At 42.0% G+C, this 27,470-nt stretch overlaps 1 protein-coding gene across 1 annotated transcript in view; it reads left to right on the plus strand.

Moving 5' to 3' along the window:
• CPEB4 (cytoplasmic polyadenylation element binding protein 4) overlaps window positions 1,690-27,470 on the plus strand; it is a 38,847-nt gene continuing 13,066 nt past the window's right edge. Inside the window, exons 1-2 of the mRNA XM_021410950.1 lie at window positions 1,690-4,640; window positions 13,895-13,976. Coding sequence (XP_021266625.1) covers window positions 3,519-4,640; window positions 13,895-13,976 — 1,204 coding nt within the window. The 5' untranslated portion in view covers window positions 1,690-3,518. The remainder of the gene's footprint in view (window positions 4,641-13,894; window positions 13,977-27,470) is intronic.

The raw sequence follows: 27,470 nt of genomic DNA on the forward strand, positions 1-27,470 counted from the left end.
CATTGAGGTGGACTGATCAGGGAAGTGGTGGAGTCCCCATCCCTGGAGGTATTTAAGAAATGAAGCTGGACATGGCACTAAGGGACATGATTTTACGATGGGACTCTATAGGTCAGGTTGATGGTTGCACTTGATGGTCTTGAAGGTCTTTTCCAGCTTAGATAATTCTGTGATCTGTGACTCAGCCCACAGGTGAGGACAGTGACATAGGGGCATGTGGCTTTATTTCCAGCCCCATGCCTGCCTTCTCCTTGCCTGCATTTCCTTGACAGGATGTCTTCTTCTGGCTTTGTTCTGAGGCAGTGCTGTAGTCCAGCTGTAAGGCATCTGCCTTCAGTGAGAACTGTAAATATTTAAAAGCTACCTAAATTTGATATAAAGTTGTTCAAGGATAACTATTAGAGAGTGTCTAAAGGAGGACTACAAATTTGGTGAAGGGTCTAGAGGGGAAGACATATGGAGAGTAGCTGAGGTCCCTTGGTTTGTTCAGTCTGGAGAAGAGGAAACTGAGGGGAGACCTCATCGTGGCCTACAACTTCCTCGGAGGGAAGCAAAAGGGCAGGTGCTGATCTCCTCTCTCTGGTGACCACTGATAGAACCCAAAGGAACGACATGAAGCTGCAACAGGAGAGATTCAGGCTGGATATCAGGAAAATGTTCTTCACCAGAGGGTGGTCAGGCACTGGAACAGGATCCTCAGGGCAGTGGTCATGGCACTGAGCTTGCCAGAGTTCAAGAAGCATCTGCACAACGCTTTCAGGCATATGGTCTAATTTTTGGGTGGTCCTGTGGGCAGCCAGGAGTTGGACTAAATGATCCATATAGGTCTCTTCCTACTCATGATATTCCATGATTCTATGAACTCCAATTTATTGTACATTGATTAGCTCCTATCTGTATATATCACTAATTTGTTGTCTCTTTCAAACCGCCATTTACTTGGGAAATCCTTTAAAATACATGAGTTAAAGTTTCAAAAAAGAATTTTAGAATTACTATCTCAGAAAACTCCCCCTTTTATTCTCTTAAAAATATTTTTAGCACAACTTCTTGTCTTTGTAACCTATTTCCATGTTTCAAGAACTGAAATAGCCACCAGAAGTCAGGAACTGTGGTGTCTTCTCTGCTCTACACCAGCAGCTCTCTGAACGTTGTTACTGACTGTAATCCTCCAGCAGGATGATGGGAGGCCACAGCCTGGGACAGGGTAGAGTAGGGAGGGAAAGGTTCACTTGAGGGTCTCAGCCTTTGGCTGTTTTAACAGGCAGCGTCTCGGATGTTATTTAATTCTTATATATTAGTCATGATATTACAGCACGAAATGCTGTCGGTAGATTTCAGAACGGAGTGCCCGCAACCGGCCCGGCCCGTCAGGGTCTTGCCTCGGGGAGGACACCCTGCCCTGCACAAAGATGGCCGCCCGGGCAGGGAACAGCGCTCCTCGCTCCAAGATGGTCGCCCCACCGGCATCCGCCTGACCTTTTGCCCTCGCCTATGATGGCCACCAAGCTGTGGGCGACGTGCCCAAAACAAAGGTGGCCGCCTCAGCAGGGAGGCGACGGGGCGTGCGTGCCCTTACCAAAAATGGCGGCAGGCGGAGCGGGGCGTGGCTTGTGCCCGGGGAGCCGGGCCCGGGGGTGGGGCGGGGGCGCGCCCGGCGCCGAACCGGAAGTGCCGCGCTGCCTCCTCCAGCTGGTTGTCATTTCGTGCGGCGGCTCGGTCCTGAGGAGACGGGGCTCGGCAGCGGCCGGGTGGGGAGGAGGGAGGCACCGGCTGCGGCACCGAGGCAGGAAGCTGCGGCCGCTGGGGGGGGAGGGAGGGGAAGGGAAGGAGAAAAGGGGAAAAAAGGAAAAAAAAGGAATAGAGGCGAAACGAGGCGGCGGAGGCTCCGCGCGGAGGACTCGTCGCGGCCGGGCTCGCCGGCTACCGCAGCTTCTCCCGGTGCCGCGTAGCCCTGCCCCCCTTCCCCGGCGCTGTCTCCCGCGGAGCCTCCCCCTCCGCCACCGCCCGGAGGCAGCGTCCCCCACCGCCGGCGCCCGGCCGCTGTACATGAGGGGGAAGGCAGCCCGCCTGGAGCCGAGAGGACGCGCAGCACGGGAAGGACTGCGCCGAGGAACCGCCGCCGCCGCCGGACCCCGCGCCCCGGTTAGTCCGCCGGGCCCCTCGCTGCGCGGCGCCCAGCGGCCGAGCCCCCGTCCCATCATCTCCGGGCGATTTAGGAGAACCGGTTAAACACCTTCCATGGGGGAGAGAGGAGCCCGGCCCCCCGCCGCCTGCACCTTCCCCTCCCTGCCGGAGGCTGCTCCTCTCCTGAGGTAAAAAACCCCCTCCCGCCTTCCCCGACAGACAGACGGACTCTCGCGGGGCGGGGGGACACCGCGGGGCACCCACAGCCGGGCCTGGGAGCGCAGCACCGCCCGCTGCTGCCGGCCCCGGGGAGAAGACGCGGCCCGAGGGAGCGCACGGATCTGGGTGGAAGGAGCGAGCCCAGCACCGCGAACACCCTCCTGGCGGCACAGAGAGCGAGAAAACCTCCTTCCCTTTCCTCCTGCGCTGCTCGCTGTCCCCTCCCTTCTCTTTTCCCGAACGCTGAATGCTGATTTCTGAGATGAAAATCCTCTCCGGGCAGCCAGGGCTCGTCTGAAGGACACGCAAATATCGGATCGCAAATAAGAAGTGAGTCTGGCGATCTCAGAAACCCAGCCCGAAAGGAGCAGCATCGATAATCCACCCTTCTCCTGCTCAACTCACTCCCCACCCAGCACACGCAGAATACTAATTTCCTGAGATAAGATCTTACCCCTTTAAACGACACACACGCGCACATACACGCACACACACAGAGTGTATATTATTTCTACGTAGAATAGGTTAAACCCAGCAGCACAGTAAAAAGCCTCCCCTCCAACTCACCCCCCCCTTCCTCACCCCCCTCTGAATGCTGAAATCCTGAGGTAAATTTTTTCTCTTACCCACAGCAAAGACTCTTTTTGAACAGGACACAAATATATATTAGATTATAGAGATGTATTAAATTATTCCAGATTTAAATCTATTTTTTTGCTGCCAAGGGGTTGGGGGACCAGACGTCATTGTATATTTTTTTTTGCTCTTAACTCATTTATGGGCAAGTCAAGGCTGCTGAGGAGGAAGAAAACAGGATAGTTAGAATCTCTTTATCCTTATTCCCCAGAAGCTTTTTCTGTCATTGCTGTGCATTTCCTTTAGGAAAAAAAGGAAACCTCTTATTTTGTGAACCAAAGATTTATTTTTCCCTTTCTCCCAGCTGAAGGGAGGAAGCGGACACCAATTTACGCATTTAAATAGTTGAAGAGATCTATCTTTTGCAAAAAGACAAAAATCTATGATCCAAATCTAAGATAAATTTGCGTGGAGGGAGAAACTGGAATATCTAGCTAAAAACAGGCTACTTGCTAATCTCTCCTCGGAAGAGGAAGAGATAAACACTAAACATCAACTTGTTCTTACAGGGAAGATTCAAACCCTAAATATAATAAATGGGGGATTACGGGTTTGGAGTGTTAGTGCAAAACAACACTGGAAATAAGTCAGCTTTTCCAGTCAGATTTCATCCACATCTGCAGCCTCCACACCATCATCAAAATGCAACCCCCAGCCCTGCTGCTTTTATAAATAATAACACAGCTGCCAATGGCAGTAGTGCTGGGTCAGCTTGGCTCTTTCCTGCTCCAGCTGCCCATAATATTCAGGATGAGATTCTGGGGTCAGAAAAATCTAAAACTCAGCAACAGGAAAAGCAGGAGTCCCTAGAAAAACAGCAACTTTCCCCTAGTCAAAGTCAGGAAGCAGGCATGCTCTCTGAACCCGAGAAAGCTAAAACTGAAGAAAATCAGGGCGATAATTCTTCGGAGAATGGCAGTGGAAAGGAGAAAATAAGAATAGAATCGCCGGTGTTAACAGGATTTGATTATCAAGAGGCTTCGGGGCTAGGTACTTCGACACAGCCCTTGACGTCCACCGCATCTTCTCTGACTGGTTTTAGTAACTGGTCTGCGGCTATAGCTCCTTCTTCATCTACAATAATCAATGAAGATGCAAGTTTTTTTCACCAGGGAGGGGTCCCTACTGCCTCAGCTAACAATGGTGCTCTGCTGTTTCAGAATTTTCCACATCACGTCAGCCCTGGCTTTGGTGGTAGCTTTTCCCCTCAAATCGGACCCCTCTCTCAACACCACCCTCATCACCCCCATTTTCAGCATCATCACAATCAGCATCAACAACAGAGGAGGTCTCCTGCAAGTCCTCACCCGCCACCATTTACACATAGAAATGCTGCTTTTAATCAGTTGCCTCATTTGGCTAATAATCTAAACAAGCCACCTTCTCCATGGAGCAGCTACCAAAGTCCATCGCCTACGCCATCTTCGTGGAGCCCTGGTGGCGGTGGATACGGTGGGTGGGGTGGGTCCCAAGGTCGAGACCACCGCCGGGGACTGAACGGAGGGATAACACCCCTGAACTCCATCTCGCCCTTAAAGAAGAATTTCGCCAGTAATCATATCCAGTTGCAGAAATACGCTCGACCCAGCTCAGCCTTTGCTCCAAAATCGTGGATGGAAGACAGCTTGAATAGAGCTGACAATATTTTTCCTTTTCAGGTGAGTATACCCTATTATACCCATAAGGAAAATAACACATGACTGCATTAAAATACCGTGGAGAGGGTGGAACGGGGGTTTGAGCAGTGCACTGTGATTGTGTTACTTCTGTGTTTGCAGCTAAAAAAAGCCACACGGCTAACTTGAAATGCCACGGTGTGATTTACACTGAGCTGTGAATCATGGTGTTTGTTTTTTCAGTAGTGGTGATCATATAAATATCTGTTTCCCACCGTATATCTCCGATTAGCCAGTTTCCTGCAGCTTAATACTTACACATGTTAAGAAGTAACCGATGAACAAATCTACTTGTAAGCAGCACGTATATGCGCTGGAAGGAGTAAGGAAAACAGTGCTGCCTGATGAAGTGTGAGAGATCTGGGGCCTTCTGAAGTATTTGAAAGCATATCACATCTGAGAAAAGTATTAAGTGATTGTATTTTGCTTTAAAGAACCATATGGGCTTGTAGTTCGGCATAATTTTTGTAGCATTGTGGGGGAAATTATCTTTTAACACGATGGTGATCAGCGCGTTTTGCTTTCCTCAGCAGTGGCAGCAAATCTTAGTTACAGGCCATTAACTCATAACCAAAAATAGATCTGGATGAGCGTCAGGTGGTGGTCTCCTATATTTTCATACGGCCTCATCCTGACAGCAGACAGACTGTGTGACATCTCAGCCCCTCCTTCTAGGCTGACTTTTTATGAATTGGAAATGAACTGTATAATGTTGAGTCTAGCCTGCAGTAAAAATTAAAGCTCTTCATCTGACCACTCATCAAAGCTTGTTTGTGTGTGTGTATGTGTGTGTATACACCTTTTGTGAAGTCCTTTAAAGTGGATTCAGAAGACTAAGAGTTCTTTAAGATGAAGTGGGTTGCTTTTAAATGCCTTCAAATGAGGGCAAAAGTGAAAATTTCAAAATGATTGCAGTGTTGTTAGCCATGGTGTAAGAAGCAGGGTGACCTACTTAAAAATAATTTGAAAGATTCGGAGATAAGGATGGTGCAAGATGTCTCACGTTATAAACCACCTGAGAGATATAAATACGTGCAATAATGACACTGTGGATTCGGATGTAGGAGCATTCAGTTCTCCTCAGTAAACTGTTCAGTTTCTGTTTGGTTTGCAGGGCCAGCCTATGCAGCCTTCAGACAACCGAGCAGCTGCTGGCAATAACTTTCCATTAGAGACCTTTCTGCTGCAGAGCTGGCTGGTTCAGTATCAGGTAGAGCCCACGTACATTTAGAATGCGTAGTAGCGTTTGATGTTAATATCAGGATTTGTAATTCATATAATGAACCTGTGTCCAGCAAACTAAATTTATATGCTGAAACCATTAGAAAAAGGGACACAGCTGGAGCCGGTCTTCTTTCAGCCTCACTGCAGCATGACTTAGCTCACAGTTTAATTCATTCTTTACCCTGACACGTAGCTGATGTACAGAGTGACAGAATGAGATCAAGCGTGTCCTTGCTGCTGTGCGTAAGGCCCGAATGTATGTGCACCGATAGAAACGTGCTTGGTTTGATATCAAGGAAATTCCAGGAAAGTGACAAAGTCAACCTTGGCTTTTGGGTTGTGTTCCAAACATAAAATATCAGACACGCTTATTTTGATCACAGTAAAGAAATAATTTTTGTGTGGCCTGCTGGTATCTGTGTACGTGAACACTGAAATGAAGCTCTACATGTCAAGACCGAGTCTGACACTTCTTCATGCCAAGAAGAGGAAAGTGTTGGAGTGCTTTCCAGTCTGTTACTATTGCTTCTGTGAAGAAAAGGGCAGGGCAGCAGAGCAGGACTTCATCACTGCAGATCTAGAAAGATGCTGATTAATTCTGAAGCCATCTTGGACAACTGCCTTTTATAACTTTTTTTTTTTGTGCAAAATCTTCAGCTCCTTTGGTCACTTGGTGCCTTCTGGTTTTGAAAGCATACTGAGTTTTTGATTCACTGGAAACAAACAATGTAAAATTTGACCTTTGTTGTCTTTTTTTTTTCTAGACTATTCTGATTTTGTGCCTGACAGAAAGCAGCAATAAGGAGTTTTGCTTATTGCATATTTGCGTTCATGCATATATACATAGATGTGAACTATCCTCAATGATTCAATCATTTACTGGTCAAGGCTATTTTGTTACCGGAATCTTCTTAGATTCCTATTTAGGAAATAATTGAAAGCTGTCTTTGCTGCAGCAACATAATGGAGTAATTTGATACAACTATCCCTTTCATTCAATATTTATGTTTTGCTGCTTAAATCATTAACAAGTGTTGCTGCAGCCTAGTGAAAATTAGTTCCCTTAGAAAGCAAGCTGTAAACCAGCAATTGCAGATACTTGGGGATCACTTATTTTTTCCAAAGGTTGTCTTTACTCCAAAGCTCGGTGAAGCACAGAAGTCTATGTTTAGATGCAAATCTTCGGGTAGCCAAGTGTAAGTGCTTATTTCCTCTTTGGAGAGGACAACATTGCATAATGTCCCCATAAGCCACCGATGTGAACTGCTGGTCACTTGAGAAACGTCTGACTTCTGAGATGATGTAGGCCTTCCAAGCAGTGCAGATAGATGGAAAATCCTGCATTGATCCGCTCGATGATCTTACAGTTTGGTGGTAGCTTGCTTGGTATTTGAGAGTCGCATATGAAACACTGCCTTGCTTATTGTATGTATTCTTTATTTGGAATTCTGTCTCATAACGCTTCAGAAGCAGCACGTCTGTAGGAACCTTGTGTTGCAGAGATGGAGCTTGGAGCGAGGTCGGAGAAGACGGCTACCAAATGTGTTAATGAAATTAAGTTTTGATATTGTGCTTTAACCGCTGGGCAGCCTTCCCCCTTCAAAGATCTTTTGAAAAGAGAAAAGCCATTGTTCTTTGTGTGTTCGTTTGAAAAGGAAATGGTGTCCAAATGAAAAAATGGTTCCTGAATAACAAAAAATAGTTGCGCGTTTTTGGACGCGGCGGTCTTCCCTGGGAATTAAGACGTGAAAATGTCTTAACTGTGACTGTTGCATCTTAACAAAGTACTGATTTTTAAAATTATTCCTTCTCTTTCCCTCCTCGCAGCACTGACAAACTAAGTGTTCAGTAATTGCGTTTTATTGCAGCATCGCCCTCAGGATTGTTTTGGCTTTCCTTTTGCTGTGTGCTTGCACTTCCTCATGAGAGTGGAACATCCTGCCTGTTACGCAATGCATAAATCTTGCTTTGATAGGCGCTTCCAGGTTTCCAGATCTCATCTTCCAATGTGCGGGGATGTTTTTTAAATCGGTCTTTGAAGGCAAGTTAAGCAATAGCGTTCAACTTTCTGTAAAAAAAATAATTCAGAATAATTTGCGTTTCTTCCTGGAATCGAGCTTGACAATAACTGCTCATTTCAAAGAATTTCATGTTGGAGAGCACTTCATTATATTCACTTGTTCAAAGCTGTTTTTTCCTTTCTCCTACAGTGGCTAGTTTCCAGGTACATAACCCCTTCCAAATCCACCGAGGGGCTGTGCCAGAGGGACTTTCTCTTCCTTCAGGCTGATATGGAATGTTTGAGAAAACACATACGTGATTACAGACTGCGTTTTAATTCTGAGCTATACGTCACGGTTTGTTTGCCCATAGAAATGGGTTGATTTAAGAAGTGCATTAAAACAAATACCCAGGAATTTGGAATTTAAAAAAAAAAAAAAAAAAAACCCTCTTGAATACATTTGCCAGTCTTTCTTCTTGAAGGAACTTTGCAAGTAAATTTCTTTACCATGCCTCTTTAATATTTACTCTTTGTTGTTGAGGAGCCTTTCCATAAATCACCATGGCTGGTTGCATAAAACGAGGCTGCTGCTTTTGCAGGGCTTTGTCAGATTTTATTCTTCCTTTTAGCAGCAGCAACGATTCCGAGAGATTTCAATCCCTCATTTTAAAATAGAGTAAATATTCAAAGTTGGATTTTTAAATGTCAGTTCACCCATTTTTCAGTAAGACCATCAGCTGTGTAGTAATTAGTGTTTTGTGTGCTGTTCCCCACAGCTATTGGTTTGTGGAATTAGAAGCGCTCTAATGTGGTATGACACGCACAAGTTAAGTACTGTGGAAGTTAACACTGTTCTTGTTTTATAAACTTACTACTGACGTTAATACCTCGGCTTTGGCCCTCCTGTGTGTTTTTGACCTCGGGGTTTCTTTTTAAAGGAGCTTTTGATAGAAGCTATTTGAATTATGTTTGTATTTTCCAAAGATTAAAAGGAGTACTCTTATTAAGCGTTTTGCTTTGAAAATGAATTGCGTACTTAGCAGCCCAGCACAAAGGCTGAGAACACAAGATATTGTGGAGTATACTTTATACATTAGAAAACTTAATATGTGGCTAAAATAGAGTCAGACATGTTACTGGAAATTTTTATAAGGATCTATAATTTTTAATGCTTAAAAAAAGTTTGACAAAACCAGAAGTGCTCCCTCCCCAGAACGCCCCTCTTTGGCGTCACTCAACTTTTTGAGCTTTTTCTTATGGTTCCCTGGTGAAGCTTTAAAGGATGAGCAGGGCAGCACACAGCAACATCCTTTCAGGAAAAACCTGTTTATTCAAAGCCTTTAATTCACTGCCTTCTGGATGGGGGAGCTGGAATACAGCATTTGCAGGGTGCTGGGAAGGAGGCGAAGCCTATCCAGGAGTATAATCAAGTCCAAATTTGCTTTGCAATTAGTAGAGAAATGTGGAACCTGTATGAGTACCGACAATTTACCTCTCCCCACACATCGTGCTGCCTCAGACATCAGGCTTTTTAATTGTGGGAAATAGGTATGAGGTTTCAGAAGGTTTTAAGCTTCCTGTGCTATAATGAGGGTAGCAAATGTAGTTGTAAGTTTTTTAATTTCTGCAAGTATTCTGGTTTCACAGAGCTTTACATAAAATTAAGCCTCAGCTTTATAGCTGCGCCTACTTCATAAATCCTGCTAAGTCACCTTCAATAAATTCCTTAACTCAGTGGCAGGTTTGGCACTGTTATTGATTCCTCGGTCTTGAGAGAAATTGTATTTTATAAAATCAGGTACAGCCTTAGCTATCAGCAGGAGCTCATAACTTGCCATGCTTTACCTTTTGGACACTTTAGGGTTTTAGCATTGGCAAGCTCATCCTGGGAAGTTCTGAACAGAAACTCTCATCTTCAATCTGAATTGCTCGGGAGATTAGAGTACTGTGGGTGCAGATTAATTATAACAGGTCTGCACTTTACTAGTAAAGTTAGACCTTCATTTTCCTGATGTTTAAGAGAATTTAGGTATGGGATTTTTGAGTGCCAAGTGTGATCTTCTTGTGCATCAAATATTCACGTTTAATTTCTTTTGTATAGGAGCATATCCTATCCATATGTTCATGGTTGTTAGCACTGTTTTTTGTAATGAAATTTCTTTGGACTTGGAAAAATAAAAATGGAATAGGAATTGGGATTTTGTGATTTCCTGTTTCCAAGAGACTCCACTTTTCAGAAGACTTCTAAGTGTAAAGTAGTGGGGAAACCGCTGCAGTCACAGAGGTGAAGAGCTTTGCCCTGCATGATCCCACAATTAAGTTGTGACTTGGATGTCCTGCATTGTACTGCCTGTGCTTTAGCAATGAGACTATTATTATGAGCACTCTACAACTTGTAAATGCTTTCTAGACAGTAGGAGAAGCAGGATCCTTTTTATTTTTCTGTAGATACAATTGGCCAGAGTTTAGTTCAGAACTGCTGTGTTTGCTGCTGTCAAATGCTGATGGTCTTGGTAGCTCCCGGCCCGATCTACTTGCTGTCACCTCATCTATATTTTGTGAAAACAATGCCACTTTTTCAAAATGATGTTTAACAAATATCTTTTAAAATGTTGGATGACATTTAAAACACAGTCATGCATTAAGACTTCAGATTGTGTGGGTTTTTTTCTATAGTATTGTGTTCAGTTTGGTCTTTCTACTTCTTTTCTGATTTCCTGGGGGTAAGCACGAGCCAGTTGAGTCCTCTGCGAAGACAGGATTTTAGATGCACTAAACCAAACCTGTGTAAAGCCGAGTTCTTTTGATCAGTCTGTGTAACTAATACCAGGTTGTAGTTAACTTCCTTTGTCAGTGAAGTGTATATATTCTGCTTGATTCCAGGGTAGTCATTACCCGTATATCTTTTCCTTATGAATAAGTAGATCAGAATACAGTAAGCAGTCCAGCCCTGTGGAAAGCACTGTGACTTTGTGAATCGGTCCATTAAAAACAGCACTATATTGTTATTAATTCTTGTTACATGAAGCTTCTTGAAGAAAACATCGCTTGTCCCTACTGAGTACAGTGTGACTTAAGTGCTTTACAGCTTGTTGTTAGCGTGTATCTGAGAATTGCTCTTTCCCATACTTCATTTCCAGCTTATGATCAATATTGCAATTGTTACAACTTGTTGATGTTACAGAATTAAATATGTAGTCATGCATTTCTTTGGCAGTACGGCCACTACCACTAACCTGTCTTCAGTCTGAATTTCTTGATGTATTAGATAAACGACATATGCAAGTTGCACATATAATTCATATGTAATATGTGTTCCTGATAGAATCTTGGTGTGGCAAAATTCATGCTATGATTTTCAAAGAGGTCTCAGAAGATCTTTAAATTGTATAAAACTTCTAAAACAATGCTGACATTGGCTTCCTCTAGTGGTGTGGATTCATTCAGTATCATGATAGATAGCCAACTGAATTAATGGAGTTGCTTTATAACAAGCAGCGTGCAAACAGATGAACTAGTTGAACACCTCATTTGGGCTGGATTTATTGTGATCATTTAGGAGAGGGACATCTTTACATTGCACAGGCTTACTTACTTGCTGGGTTCTTGAGTTTACTTTGTGTTCCCAGAGAGGTGAACTGCTGCATTCCCTTCAGGAGTACAGCCAAGCTCCGTGTAGCACTGGTAGTGGTTCTTAGTCCTTCAGCTCTGTTCTCAATGCTAAGCACTGCCCATTGCAGCAGATCCCTCTGTTTGTTACTGTAGCTGAATCCAACACAACACATTTTAGAGACCAGACTTTCTTAGGGCTCACGCAATGCAGCACATACACAGTGCAGTACATGAGAAGTTGCTCAACTTTGGTTTTTCCCTTCGTTTGTCTCAGACGACTGCAAAGTTAAGTGCCACAAATACAAGAGAGACCTGAAACTACTGAGGTTCTTCTCTCTGTGAGGTAAGAGTTTTAGAGCTGTTTGTGGCTTGGAGCAGAGGTTCATCCCATACGTAGAAACACGGTGCAGTACAAAAGCTGCAATGGAAATATGAGCACCCTTTGAAGGACACAGAGTTTTCAGAAAGTGCTCCCATCTGGAGCTTAGGCTGTTTTTGTCCCTTTAGGAAGATTGCTGCAAATGTAGAGACTGTGTTCCAGTACCCACCACTGAGCTGCTGGATCCCGGTGGGTTCAGGATGCTGTCCCAAGGACTTTTACTCAGTCCTCATAAGGTATTTTAGTGCAACTGAAGTTTGAAATGGGTAGGAATGTGCAATGTACAAACTAACACAACAACCTAAACATTACTACCAAAGGAAGAAAGCAGCTGGAAATGTGAAACTAAAGAATCCCAATGCTTGTGATGCTTCCTCTAAGGTACATCTATGAGCAAGGAAATAAATACTATGGAGACAGAGGGCAGTGCTATGCTGCTCGCAGCAAAATTGATTTGGGACTGGGCTAATGAAACAAATGGTTCCTAACTCTGATCTCTCTAATGGTATTTGAAATGCAGTGCATTTGATTGGAAAAGTTCTGCGTCACTAATAAACTGTTCTGAGGAAATGAAAAACGAAGGAAATGTAGTTGGAAAACAGAATTTTTTTAGCAGTTGGAATATAACTTCTTGGAAATGGATCAGGACTCTAAGAGCTAATGGATTCCTGCTCTTAACATAGTATTAAGTGTTTCAAGTCCAAGATGACTGATTATTGTCTGATAGAAAGAATGGCTCTCGCAGCACTGTCGATAACTGCTTTAGCACTTCATTACTGGAAGTAGGGGATGTTATGGCATTCTGTTCTGGACCAGAGATGCAATTCCCTTTTGAATTCACTCATTTAAGCACGAGCAAATCTGGATCTGTTTGCTTTGGAGAAATTTCAGCTTCGCAGCTAGAGTTAGGGAGAAAAAATATATTTTCACTGCAGAAATAGCAGTAGTTGTAGAGAAGCAGATTAGACCCGATGTGTGCTGAATTACCTTCTTGTTTGAACAGATACCTTCCATGCTTCATCTCTGTTCAGAGATGAATCCCTTAAAACATGCATGAAATAAAGCATTTAGAACTGATGTTAGAATTTGTAGACTCAGAAAAATTAAATGTGAGGTTGCTTCACATATAAAATGGGTAATGGAGAGGTGAATAATTCGGGGAGGAGATTTTTTGCTTCCACTAGCGACCTTTTGTGATACTGTAAAAATTTCAAAGTTTGGTTATCCTGAATTTGAAAATTAAAATAATGAAGTGCCAGGATATTTTGTTTTATGTTAGTAAAGCATCAGATTTGCAAGATGTGGAATTTGTTGTTTTAGCTGGGAAAGTCTGAGACATATCTGTGTTAAGTGGTGGCTTTGGTTAATATGAAGGGGAAATATTTGGTAAGTATGTTCTTCACTTGGGTTGGTGTAATGAAATGGTAAGGTACGAGAGACATCTTGCCTCATGTTTTCTGAATCCTTCATTTGTCTTAATACTTGGAATATCAAGCTTGTGATTTCAGGGACTTTAAAAATAGAGCTAACTTGTCACCTAGTAAACCAGACTGCCACAGCGCTACTACCTGTGTGAAATGCTGCATAATTATGCAGAATTAGGTTATTTATCAGGGTAGTAATTCAGGTGAGAGGAATTCTGTGTGTCTCTGGAATTCAGATTTTCTTGAGTTCAGGCTGAAATTCCTATTTTATGACTTCTCTTTGCCATTCTATCTCCTAGGAGCTGATCTTTACTTCCTAACTGTTAACTTAAATTATTTTTAACATAGTTCATCTGTGTAGCAAGGAATGCAAACTAAATATTGGAGTTCTTAAACAAATGTTTGTTTATTGTATATATATATCAGATTCATATTCCTGTATTCATATTCCAATACATAGTTCCCTGTATTAGACTGACTTTAGTGGTGTATAAGTATGTGCTGTAGTGCCATAGTGTAAAGCAGAAGATTTTATGTTACAGATGGCTTTTTTTGCACTGTATTGCCTAAACTGTCTTTGTTTATTTGCTTGCAGGATCGCACAAGGACTTTTGACATGCATTCACTGGAGAATTCGCTGATTGACATAATGAGAGCCGAAAATGATTCACTGAAAGGTAAATTGAGAAGGAGCCCATTTCCTGCAGCAAATAATCGGGAAGATGTGCTTACTTAGGATGAGAAACTGCAGTTTTGGTTAGGAAAAGTAAGGTTATGTTATGCACCCTGGTGCATGTAGGTCAGCTCGGGTAGGCCTGCTATTTCAGCTGTCCCTTGATGAAGCTATTGCAGCACATGGACGCTGGAGTGTGTTTTGTCTTTGCATAAAACGATGCAAAACACCAACATAAGCCCATCTTCTGTGTAAGTTGCCAGTGTTGTTAATAGATAATGATGTGTGCAGCCTGTAAAAATGATCAGCTTCACAAATCTTAAGCAGATTGGTGAGACGTAGCTTTCAGCCCTAGAGTATTTTCCTGCATGAAGTCGTAGCTCTTTCAGTCCTGGGGAAGGATGAATTTAGGTTTGTCCCTGGGAGAGCACTGAGTGTTTCTGACTTGTTTTTTTTTTTATTTTAAAAATCTCTTTGCCTTCTTTTTCTCTCTATTTTTGCCACCTTGATTGCAGAATTCTTTTTACCATTGGGAAAAGGAAGTGGGGCAGGTTGAACCAACTGCAGTTTGGACTTAACTTTTTTTATTTTTGGCAAACTTAATCTTTCTTTGAAGTTACCTCAACTGACAAAGTACTCAAAACATTGTCTACATACTCGATTGAAGCCTGATTAGAATCTGCTTATGGGACAGAGTTCAGAAGTGTAGTTTCTTATTCTATACAATGAGTAATCTGTGTCAGTTTGGAGGTTATTCGTGTAAGTGAAAGTAGCTGATCTCTTATTTACGCTCATTATCCAAGAATTCAGTTTTGTAACCAGTCATGAGACCACTAAGAAACAAAGCTGGACTTGTGGTTTCTAAAAGTAAATTTCTTTAGATATCAAGGTTTGTGGTGTTAATGAAATATGACTTGTTCTATTGGTGATTCTTTCTCAGTTGACCAGCCTTTGATTAATTGGCAATAACTTGTTTCTTGCATTTTCCATAGCCTGAAATGCAGCTTGCACATCCCCAGTTCTGTTCAGCATGATGAGAAATACAAAAAAATGCTCTTTCCTATTGAAATGACAGGGGGAGCTTGGTGTGGATAGAAATTAATAACAAATGAATTCACAGAAAACAGAAAGAAACTCCCAGTTTATGTGGTGGGAGCCAGGCTTTTATTAAATACGAATGGTAACAGCTTCTGTTTGTTTTATGTGCTGTCTGATGGGCAGCATTATATGCCCCAGCACTGTGCAGTGAACCAAGAATAGGGTGCTCTTCCTTGACAGCAGCACCTGGGATTTGCTCTGAGACCTTATCTTCATCTGCCAGGCAGGCCCAACCCAGGTTTTAGCTGCTCAGATCTCAACACAGCAACACAAAGTGACATAGCTGGAGGCAAATAAAACTTCTCTTAAAAACTGAATTTGATAAAGTCAGATTGATACGTATTTATATTCAGCAACTAGATAAGGGTGGTTCTGTACAGTAGTGTGATATTTAGTTTAAATGCTTTGAAAAGATTATTTTCAACAGTCATCTTTGGGTTTTTTTCTTTCCATGTTTTAAGAATGATGGAATAAGTGTGTCAGTGAAGAAGACATATACTTCTGATACACATTAATTCCTGCTCGAAATTGTTAAACTCCTTTGCAGAGTCATCTGTGTTTTGTCTTGAGTTCTGCAGGCATTGCACCACACTGATCAGAACACCGTGGTATCAGTCTGATTGTGTTCTGGATGTTACTTCTTGAGTTCTTTATACAATTTTATGTTTCATAATTAATAGGTATAAAGCATAAGGAAAAAAAAAAAACCTCAGAACTAAGAAGAAAAGTTCAAGTATTCCCATGTGAAATCCTTTGTTGTTGTGAAGTCTCTTCATTTTTTTTCAAGGATTTCCCCAGCAAAAGCGTTAAGCTTGCTTATAGTCAAATGTGCAGAATGCTAAACTTGGCGGCTGCTTATCTGGTGTAGCAGGCCTGATACCAAAACGTAATTGCTGTAATATACTTAGAGATGGATCTTTATTCAAACTAGCATCTCCCGTGTTGTGGTAATGTGGTAGTGATCATCTGTAAGCAGGGTGGGATTTCTAAGGAGAAGAAATAACTTTAGCTAAATCAAGTGATAGAGCTGGAAAAGAATTGCAGCTTGCCAGTGTGAAGCACATTTCAGCTCTGAAGAAGGGTTGGTGTGGTTTTATTCTTCTGTCAGTGTCAGTTGGTGTAAGATTGTCTTAGCACAGATTCTCTCTCTTCTGTTTTCCTTTTCTTGCCTTGCCTTTGTTTTAACTAGTTGAAAGGAATCTTTAAGAACTCTGGATCTAAAAATCCTAAAATATTGCAAATTGTGGTTGTCAGTTCAGAATCTCGCTTTCCATTTCAAATACCTGCAGTTAGATTATCAGTTCCATAGGAAAATTTTCATTTTGTGTTTTAAATGGGCTAATCTGTGCATGTAATGCTTTTAAACTGAGGTTGGATACTCTCAAAAGGGAAAAGCTTCTGGGTTTGAGACTTTAAAAATAGCCTGGACGAGACACTAATAACACATGCTGCAGAGAGCAATCTCGGAATGGCATGGAAATAATTTAGATGATCTAATAGGTCTCTCTGCTATCTTCCAAGTCCTTGAGAGGCTGTAATGTTGACTTAATGCAAGTTTAGTACGTAGTGCTAATGCCACCCTCTTTCATATTGTAGTGGACTTCAAGAGAAAGAGAAAATGTTAAAATATACCTTCACAACAATTAAAAAGTGCACACAAGGCAGTAGGTGCCAATCAGTTTGGAACATGCAGGCTTTGGGGATTTTAAAGAAATCCTTTCTGTCTTTAAATGCTGTGTTCAAAGCATCAGGTTTTGGATCCTGCGATAAAATAATAAACAGAAATTCTTCAAAATTTAACTAAGTCCATTCACAGTGTGTCCTTCTTGGCTGAAGTGATTAGCCGTGCCTTTGGTTTGTTTAGGAGCCTTATAATTATGTTGTTGGGTTGTCTTCCTGTACAAAGTAGTGTTTCCTGCGTGAGGTTCAAAGGTGACTCTTAACTACCACGGATTACTACATTCAGTTTTACATTTAGCACTTCTGATAGGCCTCTTACCATTTCTTTTCCTCGTTCTGATGTATATTTTTACCCCTGCGTGAATCCTCTTCCTTTGCAGAGCAGCTGCCATTTCAATATGTTATTTTTATCCGCACGAGCGAGCGTGCTGCATTCTGCATAGCCAATGACAATCTGCAGAAGCCTTTCCCCAGAGACTAATTGCATCTTCTCCGCAGTGTGCTCGGCCTTCGTGTGCCGAGCCTGGGATCCAGAGCCTGATTTTTGTATCTGGGTCTTCCAGATGGCAATTTGAGCATTACTGTAATAGTAGTAGGTTGACTAAATATTTCCTTGTTAAGTGACACTGAAATGTCTTTAAATACTTTATAGATAGCAGCAGACTGCTTTGTTACTGAAATACCCTATGGTGCTGCTCAGGGTGTAAGGCTTTTTGCCTGCAAATCGTGCAAGGTGAAATTGAAGCAGAGCAGCACATCTGCTTATAGCACTGTGAAGCTCTCTAAAATTTGGGTGTGAATAGCTCATTGTCTGTGTGAATGCAGCATGGTAAAAAAACCAAGCATAAATATGCCCAGAAAGAAATGTTTCAGAGATAGGGCAAGGTCAGAGTCTACATACAGGTACCGACAGTGTGAGCGGAACAGCAGCTCTACATTTGAGAGGTGAAAAAGCCAGAATGATGAGAACTGGCACTATGTGGGGTTTTTCTGACTGAGCTGATATGCACCTAATCATGTGTTTAAAGAAGTCACCAGCCCCTTGATATTGATCTGAAGAACTATTTCAGCTGTAAAGAAAGTAGGTGGGGATTCCACAGTGAACCTTAAAAAGTGTTCTTTGATCAAAGGGAGGAAAATTGTTTCGACAGCATTTTTTGGAGAGCTGGAGAAGATGAACTAGTTGCTTCTCTTCTAGTTGTATGGATTATGCAACGCATTCATATTGAGTAAAATGGGCCATTTCCTTTCCTGTAGGAACCAGAACATTAGTGAGAATCTGGCCCAGTTTTTTTTGCTTAGGGGTCAATAACAAAGGCTGTGATCTTTAGTAGGTAAGTGGTCCTTTATGCTTGCATAGACTAACTGAGCTAGTTTAAAATCTAAAATAACAGCTTTTTTTAAAAAACATCTTTATGTTTTCATAGCAGTGAGTAAAGCTTGAATTTGGTAGCCAAGGGGAAACTTTCTTCCCTATTCTTGTGTACAGTTACACAATGTGGAGGGGTCTGGAACTAGATGATGTTAAGGTCCCTTCCAACCCAAACCATTCTCTTTATTGAGCCCTGAAAGTCAGAGGCCTCTGGGAGATGTGTGCATCTACAGCCCGACACTGCAGTTGTCCTCATGGCCCCTGCAAGCCAATGTCCTGCCCAGGGGAGCTGCGGTGGTCTCCCCTCGGGCCGCAGAGCGGTGTCAGCACTCGTGTGCCTGCCATCAGCTATCTTTATCTGAGGATCACTCACTTGCAACATCGATGCACCCAACTTACGGTAAATTGTGCAAAAACTTCCTCTCTGCTGCTTCTGGCCCAGCAGGGTTTGCTGTAATGGTCTTTAGGACTTAGATATCTTTTTTTTTGCACAGGCTCTTCCAGAATTTCACCTCCTACACTGTAACCAGGAAAAGCTGACAGGACTTTCAGACTGAGGTGCACGTTAATTAAGAGTAAAACCAATTGTGATGTTATCTCAAGGTACTGCTGAACCGGATCTAATAGCAATAACCCACACCCTGTGCTGACAGAGCTGTGGTGGGGAAACAGTCCACATGGTTGTTTGCCATCAGCAGCTCCCATTGCTGTTCTAGCCACAGTTCTCAGCTGGCTTAGAGCAGAACTGCTGTAAGTGCATAAGGGCGTGCTGTATTTCCAAATATATCTGATGTCTGTAATTTTGGGGCAATATCCAATATTTTAACTTTTTAGTCTTCTGGTGTGCTCTTCCCCCAGTGCATCTCACGCGCTGGTTGATGCACTTTGCTGGGCTGTTCAGAGGGTACCAAAGCTCTCACCTACAAACAGCGCAGCAGTGCAATGCGACAGCAAAAACCCCCTGGCAACGGGAACTCACAGCTCTGCCATTAGCCACTGAGCTCAGTTGGAAGGGACCCATAAGGATCATCGGGTCCAGCTGCTGTTGCTGCTTTCCTTACTGCTTGCGATAAATCTTCATTATACCACGAATACTGCAGAAATGCCAGGGCAAGGGTGCAATCTTTCAGATGTAATATTATAAACATTTTAGCAATCGTCCAAAATTATTTGGAAATGTACAGAAATGTTGCGGTTTAGTGTTTGTTTTCAGTTATAGGAAATAGCTGTTGGAAGAGCTGAATTACTGTTTACAGTAAATGAATCCCCCCAGATTGACCGACACCCTTAATTTTAAGTGTTTAAAGAAGCATGTTGGTTATGGCGCTGCTCAGAGAGTTTGGGGATTTTTTGAAAGTGAATTTGCCTCTGATAACCTTTGCATTTCTGTAGAAGCAAAGGATTTGATGATGCAGATGTTAATGAATGAGATGTTTATACTTCTGCAGGATTTTGGGCTAAGGTATAAAGCTGAGCAGAAATAACACCTCGCCATGTGCTGCCATTGAGCAAAGAGCGAGAAGGTATTAATGTAACCACCCTTTGAGGCCAGGAAATTCCTTCCCCCGCCATCACAGAGCAGTACAAATATCCCAGGGTTTTCTGATCTTGGTCCAGCTTTGAAATCAATGTGAAGATTCCTGTTAAATTCATTAGGGTATGAGGTCTGTGGTTTTTTTGTCCAGTCTTGAAACATTTCTCATAGGCCCCTCGTCATGCCATCCCATCTCCAGAGTCTGCGTGGAAAATTAAATAAAATGCATTTCATACTCCTTACAGAAGATATTTTCTAGAAATGTGCATGCTGCAAGTGATAAGGCAGTTATTGATGTTTGAAATACTACAGAGCAACAACAATACTGCTACAGTATTTAGAGTCAAAACCAGTGACTTGATCTTGACAAGTGTTAAAACCAATGAGGTTGTGCTGCATGCCATACCAGCAGCCTTGCTAATCTGGTTAAGATCTTTTCTAAAGTTTTCTTTGTTTCTGTTTTACATTTTTTGTCTTTGTTAGATTAATCCTTTTTTTTTTTTTTTTTTGTAAGCGTATTTAATCTTTTGCCTTGTCCGGTGTTATTGTCCACCAAATGCTTTTTTTTTTTTTTTTTTCTTTTCTGAATTCTTGCTTTGATAATCTCTGGTCATTCTAGATCATCTTCAAAGAAGCCTTTAATTTGGAGCTGTATTCCATGAGTAGTTTCTGTTCTTGTTTTTAAAAGACAGAGCTCTCCCTGCCTCTCCTCCCAGGCTGATGGAAATACCTGTCCTTCGTCTTTATGCTCACTTTGTTCCCCTTTTTTCCTTGATGTTGAATCGTTTGTTCTTTGAATCCTTTATTAGCCACATTTTGCATACTCTCCGCCATGTTTATCAGGATAGAATTGCATGAAAGGGGCAGAATGAAAAAAGCTGATGTACTTTTCTTAAACCTGAAGATAAAGAAAAAATGGGAGATTTAATGAAAAGGAGGATGAGTTTTGAAAACAGAAAACAACGGATGAGACCTAGGTTTAAATGGGGACAAGTTTGTGTACCAGCACTGCACTACCAGTTGTGTGCTTTGTTCTAGTGAAGACAGCCAAGTGACACTGCTAAGACAGCTGTCTTTTGGGACAGGCTGTTCTGAAAGTGTCTTTGCCATCATAGAAGGTGATGAGAACACAGGAGTTTAATCAGATTGCCTTTTAAAGACTTGCAGTTTTCTGGGACCTATTTTTATTTGCAAAGCAGCAAACCTTTCTGTAACACTCTTTCTTCATGTCAGCCACTAGTGTATCAGTTCTGTTGGACCACTATGGAATTTCTGACAGTGGTTTTCTAGCTGGAATTCTACATACCTGCAACAAATCCATTTTGGATTGGTTTGTCTTGAAAGCCTGGGTATGAAAATACGGGAGCTGGTTCTCGAATGCTTGTCCTTTCAAGGCCCTGTAGCACAGGAGACTTCAGCTCGCTTGCTGGCTGTGCTGGTGGAGTGTGATGGCCTAGGAGGAGCAAGTTAAAGAGTGTATGTGCAAACAAACGTGGCGTTGCCCGCATTTGAGATGTCTGATTTCTTCATCATTCAGAAATGCTTTTTCTTGGAGGATTGAAGAGGAAAACTAAGTTTTAAATGCTATTTAATTTGTTGGGAACAGAAGTAGTGATTCAGCGAAGTCCGTGCTTAACTTTCATGTCTAGATTCTGCTTTTTGAAGGGATATTAACAACTTTTTTTTCTTTAGTACTTAAGCATGAGATGTAATAAAAAGAACTTTTGATTACAGGAGTCTGAAAATACATCTTAAAGTAGATTTATCCTTACTTGGCTTAATTTGTCATTTATTGGGATGCAGATGGGTTAGCTGTGATGCTAGCTGTTCTCCGGATTCTGTTTTCAATAAATAAAACAGTTGGTATTTTTAGATGAGTAGAGCATCCATTTGCATATCTCTGATACCTGTAGATATGCAGATGAGGAGGTACAGAGAGACCTATTCTTTAAGTTTTACGTTGCTAGAGATCCTGATAACGGGAATCCTAGCTTGGCAGTCAGATTGCATAGATATGAGAAGAGTGGAGTGTGGGGACATGTGTGATAGATAATGTATCTATATCACTATTTTTAATAAATGCATAGATTTCCAATGTTTTGTAGTAACGTGACATACAAATATTGTCACTAGTGCACAAATGGTTAGGGAGGTGGAGGCAAGTTCGTGAAAACATTCTAAATAATGTCTTGGTTGTTCACATGTGATTTAAAATTGTTGCAATAGTGCTGCTGTCCTGGATCTAGGCAGAGGAAATAAAGTGCTGATTCCTTTAAAACGTGCTTTCTGTTTCTCTTGCTAGTTGGAGTGGGGCTGTAGTACAGTTCTGTCTTTAATTTTCAAATAAATTACCGCAAAAATTAGTGTCTTTTTTACAGTTACTGTAAATGTGAAAAATGGGGAAATGTTTTGTTGCAGAGACTTGAGTGTGTGTGATAGCGACTTGCTTGTGTTACTGTTCCCTTATTGTTTGGGACTGAAGTAAGAGGATGCTTAAAAAAGGAACAAAGCTGTCATGTTACATTCCAGGCTGCCTTGTGATCATTCCTTCCACAGACAAAAATAAGTTGCTTTGAACCTATTACTGTACTTAAGGAACTCTGGTTTTAAATCTTGCAGCGTGTTGGTGTGTGCCAGTGTAAGTTGAGCTTTGAGTCCCATGCAGGGATCGCGTTTCAAGTTATTCATTAAAGCATGGGCAGAGCTCAGCCTGCCCCTCTGCAGAAGTCGTCAGGCTGATGGCATGGGCAGATATCTGCCTCTCTTGAGGGTATGCTCTGTGTAAAGGATCCAGGAACAGTGCATGGGAACCAGAACTACGAGTGGCAGGTTTGTGAAGTTTCTGCATCTTTTCTACATGTTTCAGTAAAATCAGTAGTAAGTTGTCATGGGTTAATAATATCTTATTCTGTCACGTAGTAAATAAATTCTACCTAATGATTTTTAGCACGTAGCATCCTATTTCCTTTCCTCCTATCAGAAAGTCCATCATTAGTGTGTATTTTGTAGCTGAGAACTTGTTTTGTTCTTTACTGGCAAAGTTGTTTAATACTTTTCCTTTTCTCAGCTGCAAACTGTGCCTTTACCTTTTCGTTTTTGAAGTAAGTATAGCAATAGCTTACGTGTTTGGAAAATAAATGCTGTTAGTTATTCCATCTTATAAATTGGGAGATGTACAGAGGGAAAAGGTTGGATATTTCTATAACTTGTATATTCCTTAGAAGTCACACATAGCATAAAGCAAAGCTCAGTGCCACCAGCAGTGGGGTGGCTGTTTCTCTGGAATGCACATATAATTCAAACACACATCCATTCTGCAGCAGGGGAGTGTGCTTTGTGATTTGCTTTTCTGCTTTTGATTTTTTTATCTCTGACCCTATGGGGGTTCCTGGAGGGCAGGGAAGAAATATTCAAGTATCAGTGATATTTATGGGTTCCACTCAGATTGATTTGCTATAACCCAGCGTAACGCAGTGGGAATTATAAAAATAAAAATAAAATAAAAAATGTGAGTACCTTCTAGACAAAGATGTAGCTATGCTTAGGATTTAAAGCAGGTCTGTTTTGGAAAAGATGGCTCCGTATTATTCTGTTTGATAGCAAAGAAAACTTCAAAGTTAGCTTTGAAGCTTCAATATTTCTGTGAGGAGCGAGGCTGGATTTGGTTTGTCAGCTTTCAGGAGGAGTTAAGTGGTTGTTGAAATGTGTGAAATATCATCTTTTGAGGTTCAGTCTGCGTGGCACTGTGTTAGCCCGGCAGATTACCTGAGCATCAGCAGGAAATGAATAATGAAGGCGGTGGAAGCTCTCACACAAACCCGGTTCTCGTGTTTTAATGGTTACTTTGCACTGTTTCTCAGCTTCTCTCCTTGCTGACCCCCCAGTGTTCGATGTATAAAGTTGTCTCCAACCAAACTATTAGATGTTGTTATGCTGCTAATCTGCTTTGGCATAAAAGTCTGTGCTGTTGAAATGGCGAAGTCAGATTCTACTTCTGTTATTTTTCCATAATTAAAAAAAAAAAATAGAATCATGAATGTTGGGTAGATCATAACCGGTGCCTACCATGAGAATAAGAGACTGTGGTATGTGGTTGTATTGGTGACTGCTGATGTAAAGAGCAGAATCACTGCCTTGAGCAGCTTGTGCACCAAAGGCATGAGTTAAGTACAGAACTGGCAGGTGTTACATCAGCGTAGACTTCACATGTCTTAAAAGAACTATAGCTAGGAAGTGAGAACAAAGATACAGCTGCCATTCAACTTTGGGCATTCAGTTGGCATTATGTTTATGTTAGTGCTAAGCATGAATGCTGTGTTTGGATGCTGGCATACTTCTCCTAGTTGTAGTGTGGCTCTGAGTGGGTTGGGATGACGTTCTCTGCAGAAGATACAGAGCCTCTTGCTTGCTCGTCCCTTTGCTTGAAACATTCCACCCCCGATGCTGGCCTTTTTGTGAAAATCCCCTGCTCTTAATGGCACAAAATACAGCTGCAAGCGCTACCGTTCTGCAGAGTGGGAGGCAGCAGGCACTTCAGTTGTGCTGCAGTTTAGCTAGGATAAGATTTCTCTTAATATGAAATTATGAAAGCCAGAGTCAGAGCTGGTAGATGGCAGCTAGCTGCCTTCCTGGCCTGCCAAGAGAGCATTCTTTTGTTTCGGGGCTGTATTACATTGTGCGAAATTAATGGCATGTGATGAGCTCTGAATTCAATGAGTGGAGAAAGTTTGTATCTGTGCTGCGCTGGGGTAATTTACAAGTGGCTCTTGAGAAACGTTTTGAAATGTCAAGTGTTGGTATTTTGTGGGTTAGAGGAAGCAAAGGGGGAAAACAAGTTAAACGAAGAAAAAAAATCTTAGCGTTTGGTTCTTCAAACCTTCTTCAGTGGTATTTGGCACTGAAAATGCTGTCTAGCTGGTGGCCAAGGTTTTTTTCACTGCTTTCCATGCCAAGAAAGGAGAAAAAATCTGATTGTCCTGAGTGACACAGGTGGCAAAGCAGTGAGGAAGGAGTCCGCTGACCTGAATTGTGTGCACAGATCCTCAGGGGGAGCCGAGTCTGTGCCGAGCGCGGTGCTGCCAAGAGTGGGTGTTCCAAGCTGAGGAGTTCGTGGGGTTTGGTTCTGATTCAGGAACTGCAGGCAGGATTTCATGGCTTTATAGGCAGGGCTGGTTTTGAAAGTGCTCTGCGTTTCTGAAACGTGCACACGCTTCTGATCCCTGTCAGAATGTTGGAAGGTTGCTGATTGCTTTCCCTGAAACACAAGTTTCCCCACACTTTTCATTTGCAGGACTGTGTGAGTGTCTTGGATTCTGTGCATAAACGGGTCTTGTAAAGCCCCCCAGGTTCTTCCATAAAGCTAGGATCTGTGGATCTGTGTGAGCGCGAGGTGATGTGCTCCAATCTGAAGACAAAGGCTTTGTTTTTTAATCTCGGTGTTAATTGTGAATGTATCAGCAAAACATCAGAGACACAAATGATCTTACAGGTGCCAAATAATTGTGAAGGAAATTGGATTGATATGTATTTTTATTTTGAAAGAGGAAACTACTCATGTTTTATTGTGGTTTGCAGATATTTAAATACTTCAACTAATTATCAGCCTCAATTTTGAATGAGGAAGCAAAATAAAAGGTGTGATGTGCTCCAAGTTTCTCGTAGTAGCTTGCCAGCAGAACCCAAGTCCTATGAACAGTTGGCCTCCTTTCAGATACGGATTTTAATGAGATTGAAACAGAAGGAATGTGCAAATGTGATGACAAAGTTTAACCGTGCTGAACAGGTACTGGAAGCTGGCACAGAAAAATGTCGTACTTATTGCTGGTAGAATTGATTTGTTTTGGGAAATGAAAAGTAGGAAGCAGCGGGAAGCTGTTGAATTATTACAGTGAAGTACAAAGTCAGTGTGAGAGATTCTGTACTGTTGTGCACAAACTGCGGGAGGTCAGAAAGCCAGATTATCCACCCAGACATTTTCTCCTTGAATTTCAGTTCTTCAGCTAGTTATTTGCCGGTAATAATTTCAACCAAGGATTTTGTGAGTTGTACGAAGCGCTTGTAGCAACTGAATTTGAAAACAGAAAGGAGCACAGTTGGCCTCCATGTTCCTTGTGTTAGGGCTGGTCCTGCAGGTCCAATGGTGATTGGTGGCAGTGCTTGACATCGGCGAGGAGGGAGCGTGGGGCATGGTGGGTTGAGCACAGAGCACCTGCTGCATGAGGAGAGATGGATTTACGTACAGGTGCACATCCAGCAGGGGAGCGAGGTGTAGATGCTACAAGAAATGTGCAACTTCAGAAGTAACATTGCTCTCAGAAAGTCTCTTTGACTACATATATACTTTGTCAGCTTCAAAGCAACGTGTTTTTGTCAATAAGAGATGGTGCAAGGAAGGCGTGGTATTGTGGGTGGGAGGGGAGGCCAGCTCATGAACACCAATTTAAATGACCTGGAATATGAAGAGGCTGGAGTATCACTGAGTTAGTATAAAGGCAATAAATCAAGGTCTTTTGGTCCTTATAACAATGTTTGAAAGGCTGTTTTCTTTCTCATTTAACATGCAGCAAGGACATATGGGAGAAGGCGAGGTAACAATATTCCTATTTAATTTTCTAATGTTGACAATGTCTCATGGGAGAAAAACATTAAGTTGTTACTAGTGGGCAAACTCCAAAATATAAGAGTATAAAGCATCAGTTTCACATTAGTTTCCCTAGTCTGCATGCTGTAAGTAAACATTTTAACTGAATTAGGTAGGACTCCACAATAGTGCTATTGAGGCTGAAATATCGCAGTCCTTCCAGTGGACATCTGTATGATATGTTATCCTGCAGAGCTGTGTTGCTGTTTGTGTGTATGTTATGAATGCCAATGCTGGAGAAGCTTATTTTGGTTCTTTGGGTGCCGATGGTTTTCTTGATGCAGCAGAGACTGTAGCGAGTATTTGTCATGGCCTCTTAGGTTAGAGAACCAGATGCTGCAAGCATGCATATTGAGTTATCTCACAGCAGTGGTAATGCTAATGAACCTAAAAAGATATGTTTAGGTATGGAGAATTGCTCCCCTCCACCAGTGCCTGCAGGACTGGGGCCTTCAGAGATGAAACAAATGAAATACTCATCAGTTCATTGGGGAAAAACAAAACATCATTTAAGTATACATTACGATATTTTTGTCGTAGTACAGAGCCAGGTTTACCTAGTTAGAGAAGTAGGCCTTGCTGCATACAGACTGCTCTTTTGATCAAAGAAGTAGAAAGATCCCTGAAGTTTCAAATAAAGAAAGCTGACCGAGTCTGCCATTTTTCATTCATGTAAATTCCACGGACTGTTTATTTTATTTTATTTTTGCTTTCAACCCGTGAGCTGTTTGATTTTTTGCATGGGAATAGGCTGGATATTGGATCTGGTCAAATTTTCTGCTTTCAGGATGTTGTTTCCTTTTTTAAAATGAAGCAAACTACAGTAATTTCTTTTCAAAGGAAGGAAGCAGAGCAGTATAAATTAACCTCGGCAATACATTACTGTGGTGGATGGTAATGAACTCCGAAAAAGCAGACACATTGTGTCGTAGTTTAGGCAAAAGGAAATGTATCCCAAAACTTGTGGCCCACCTCATTAATTGGTTACTTTCCCCAGGTGTATTTATTCCTAAAGCACTCATTAAGTGAATAGAAATCTGTTCAGTTTGTTGTCTAGCTATTGAATACTGTAACCAGAGAGAATTCAGGGATGAGATCAGTTTGTGTGCTCAGTTTATGACATTATACGGTTGCCTTCAGATAATCTTATTTAGAAGTAGTGAATATTATTAAA

The sequence above is a fragment of the Numida meleagris genome, chromosome 12 (assembly GCF_002078875.1).
Source record: "Numida meleagris isolate 19003 breed g44 Domestic line chromosome 12, NumMel1.0, whole genome shotgun sequence".
In the NCBI taxonomy this organism is placed as follows: Eukaryota; Metazoa; Chordata; class Aves; order Galliformes; family Numididae; genus Numida; species Numida meleagris.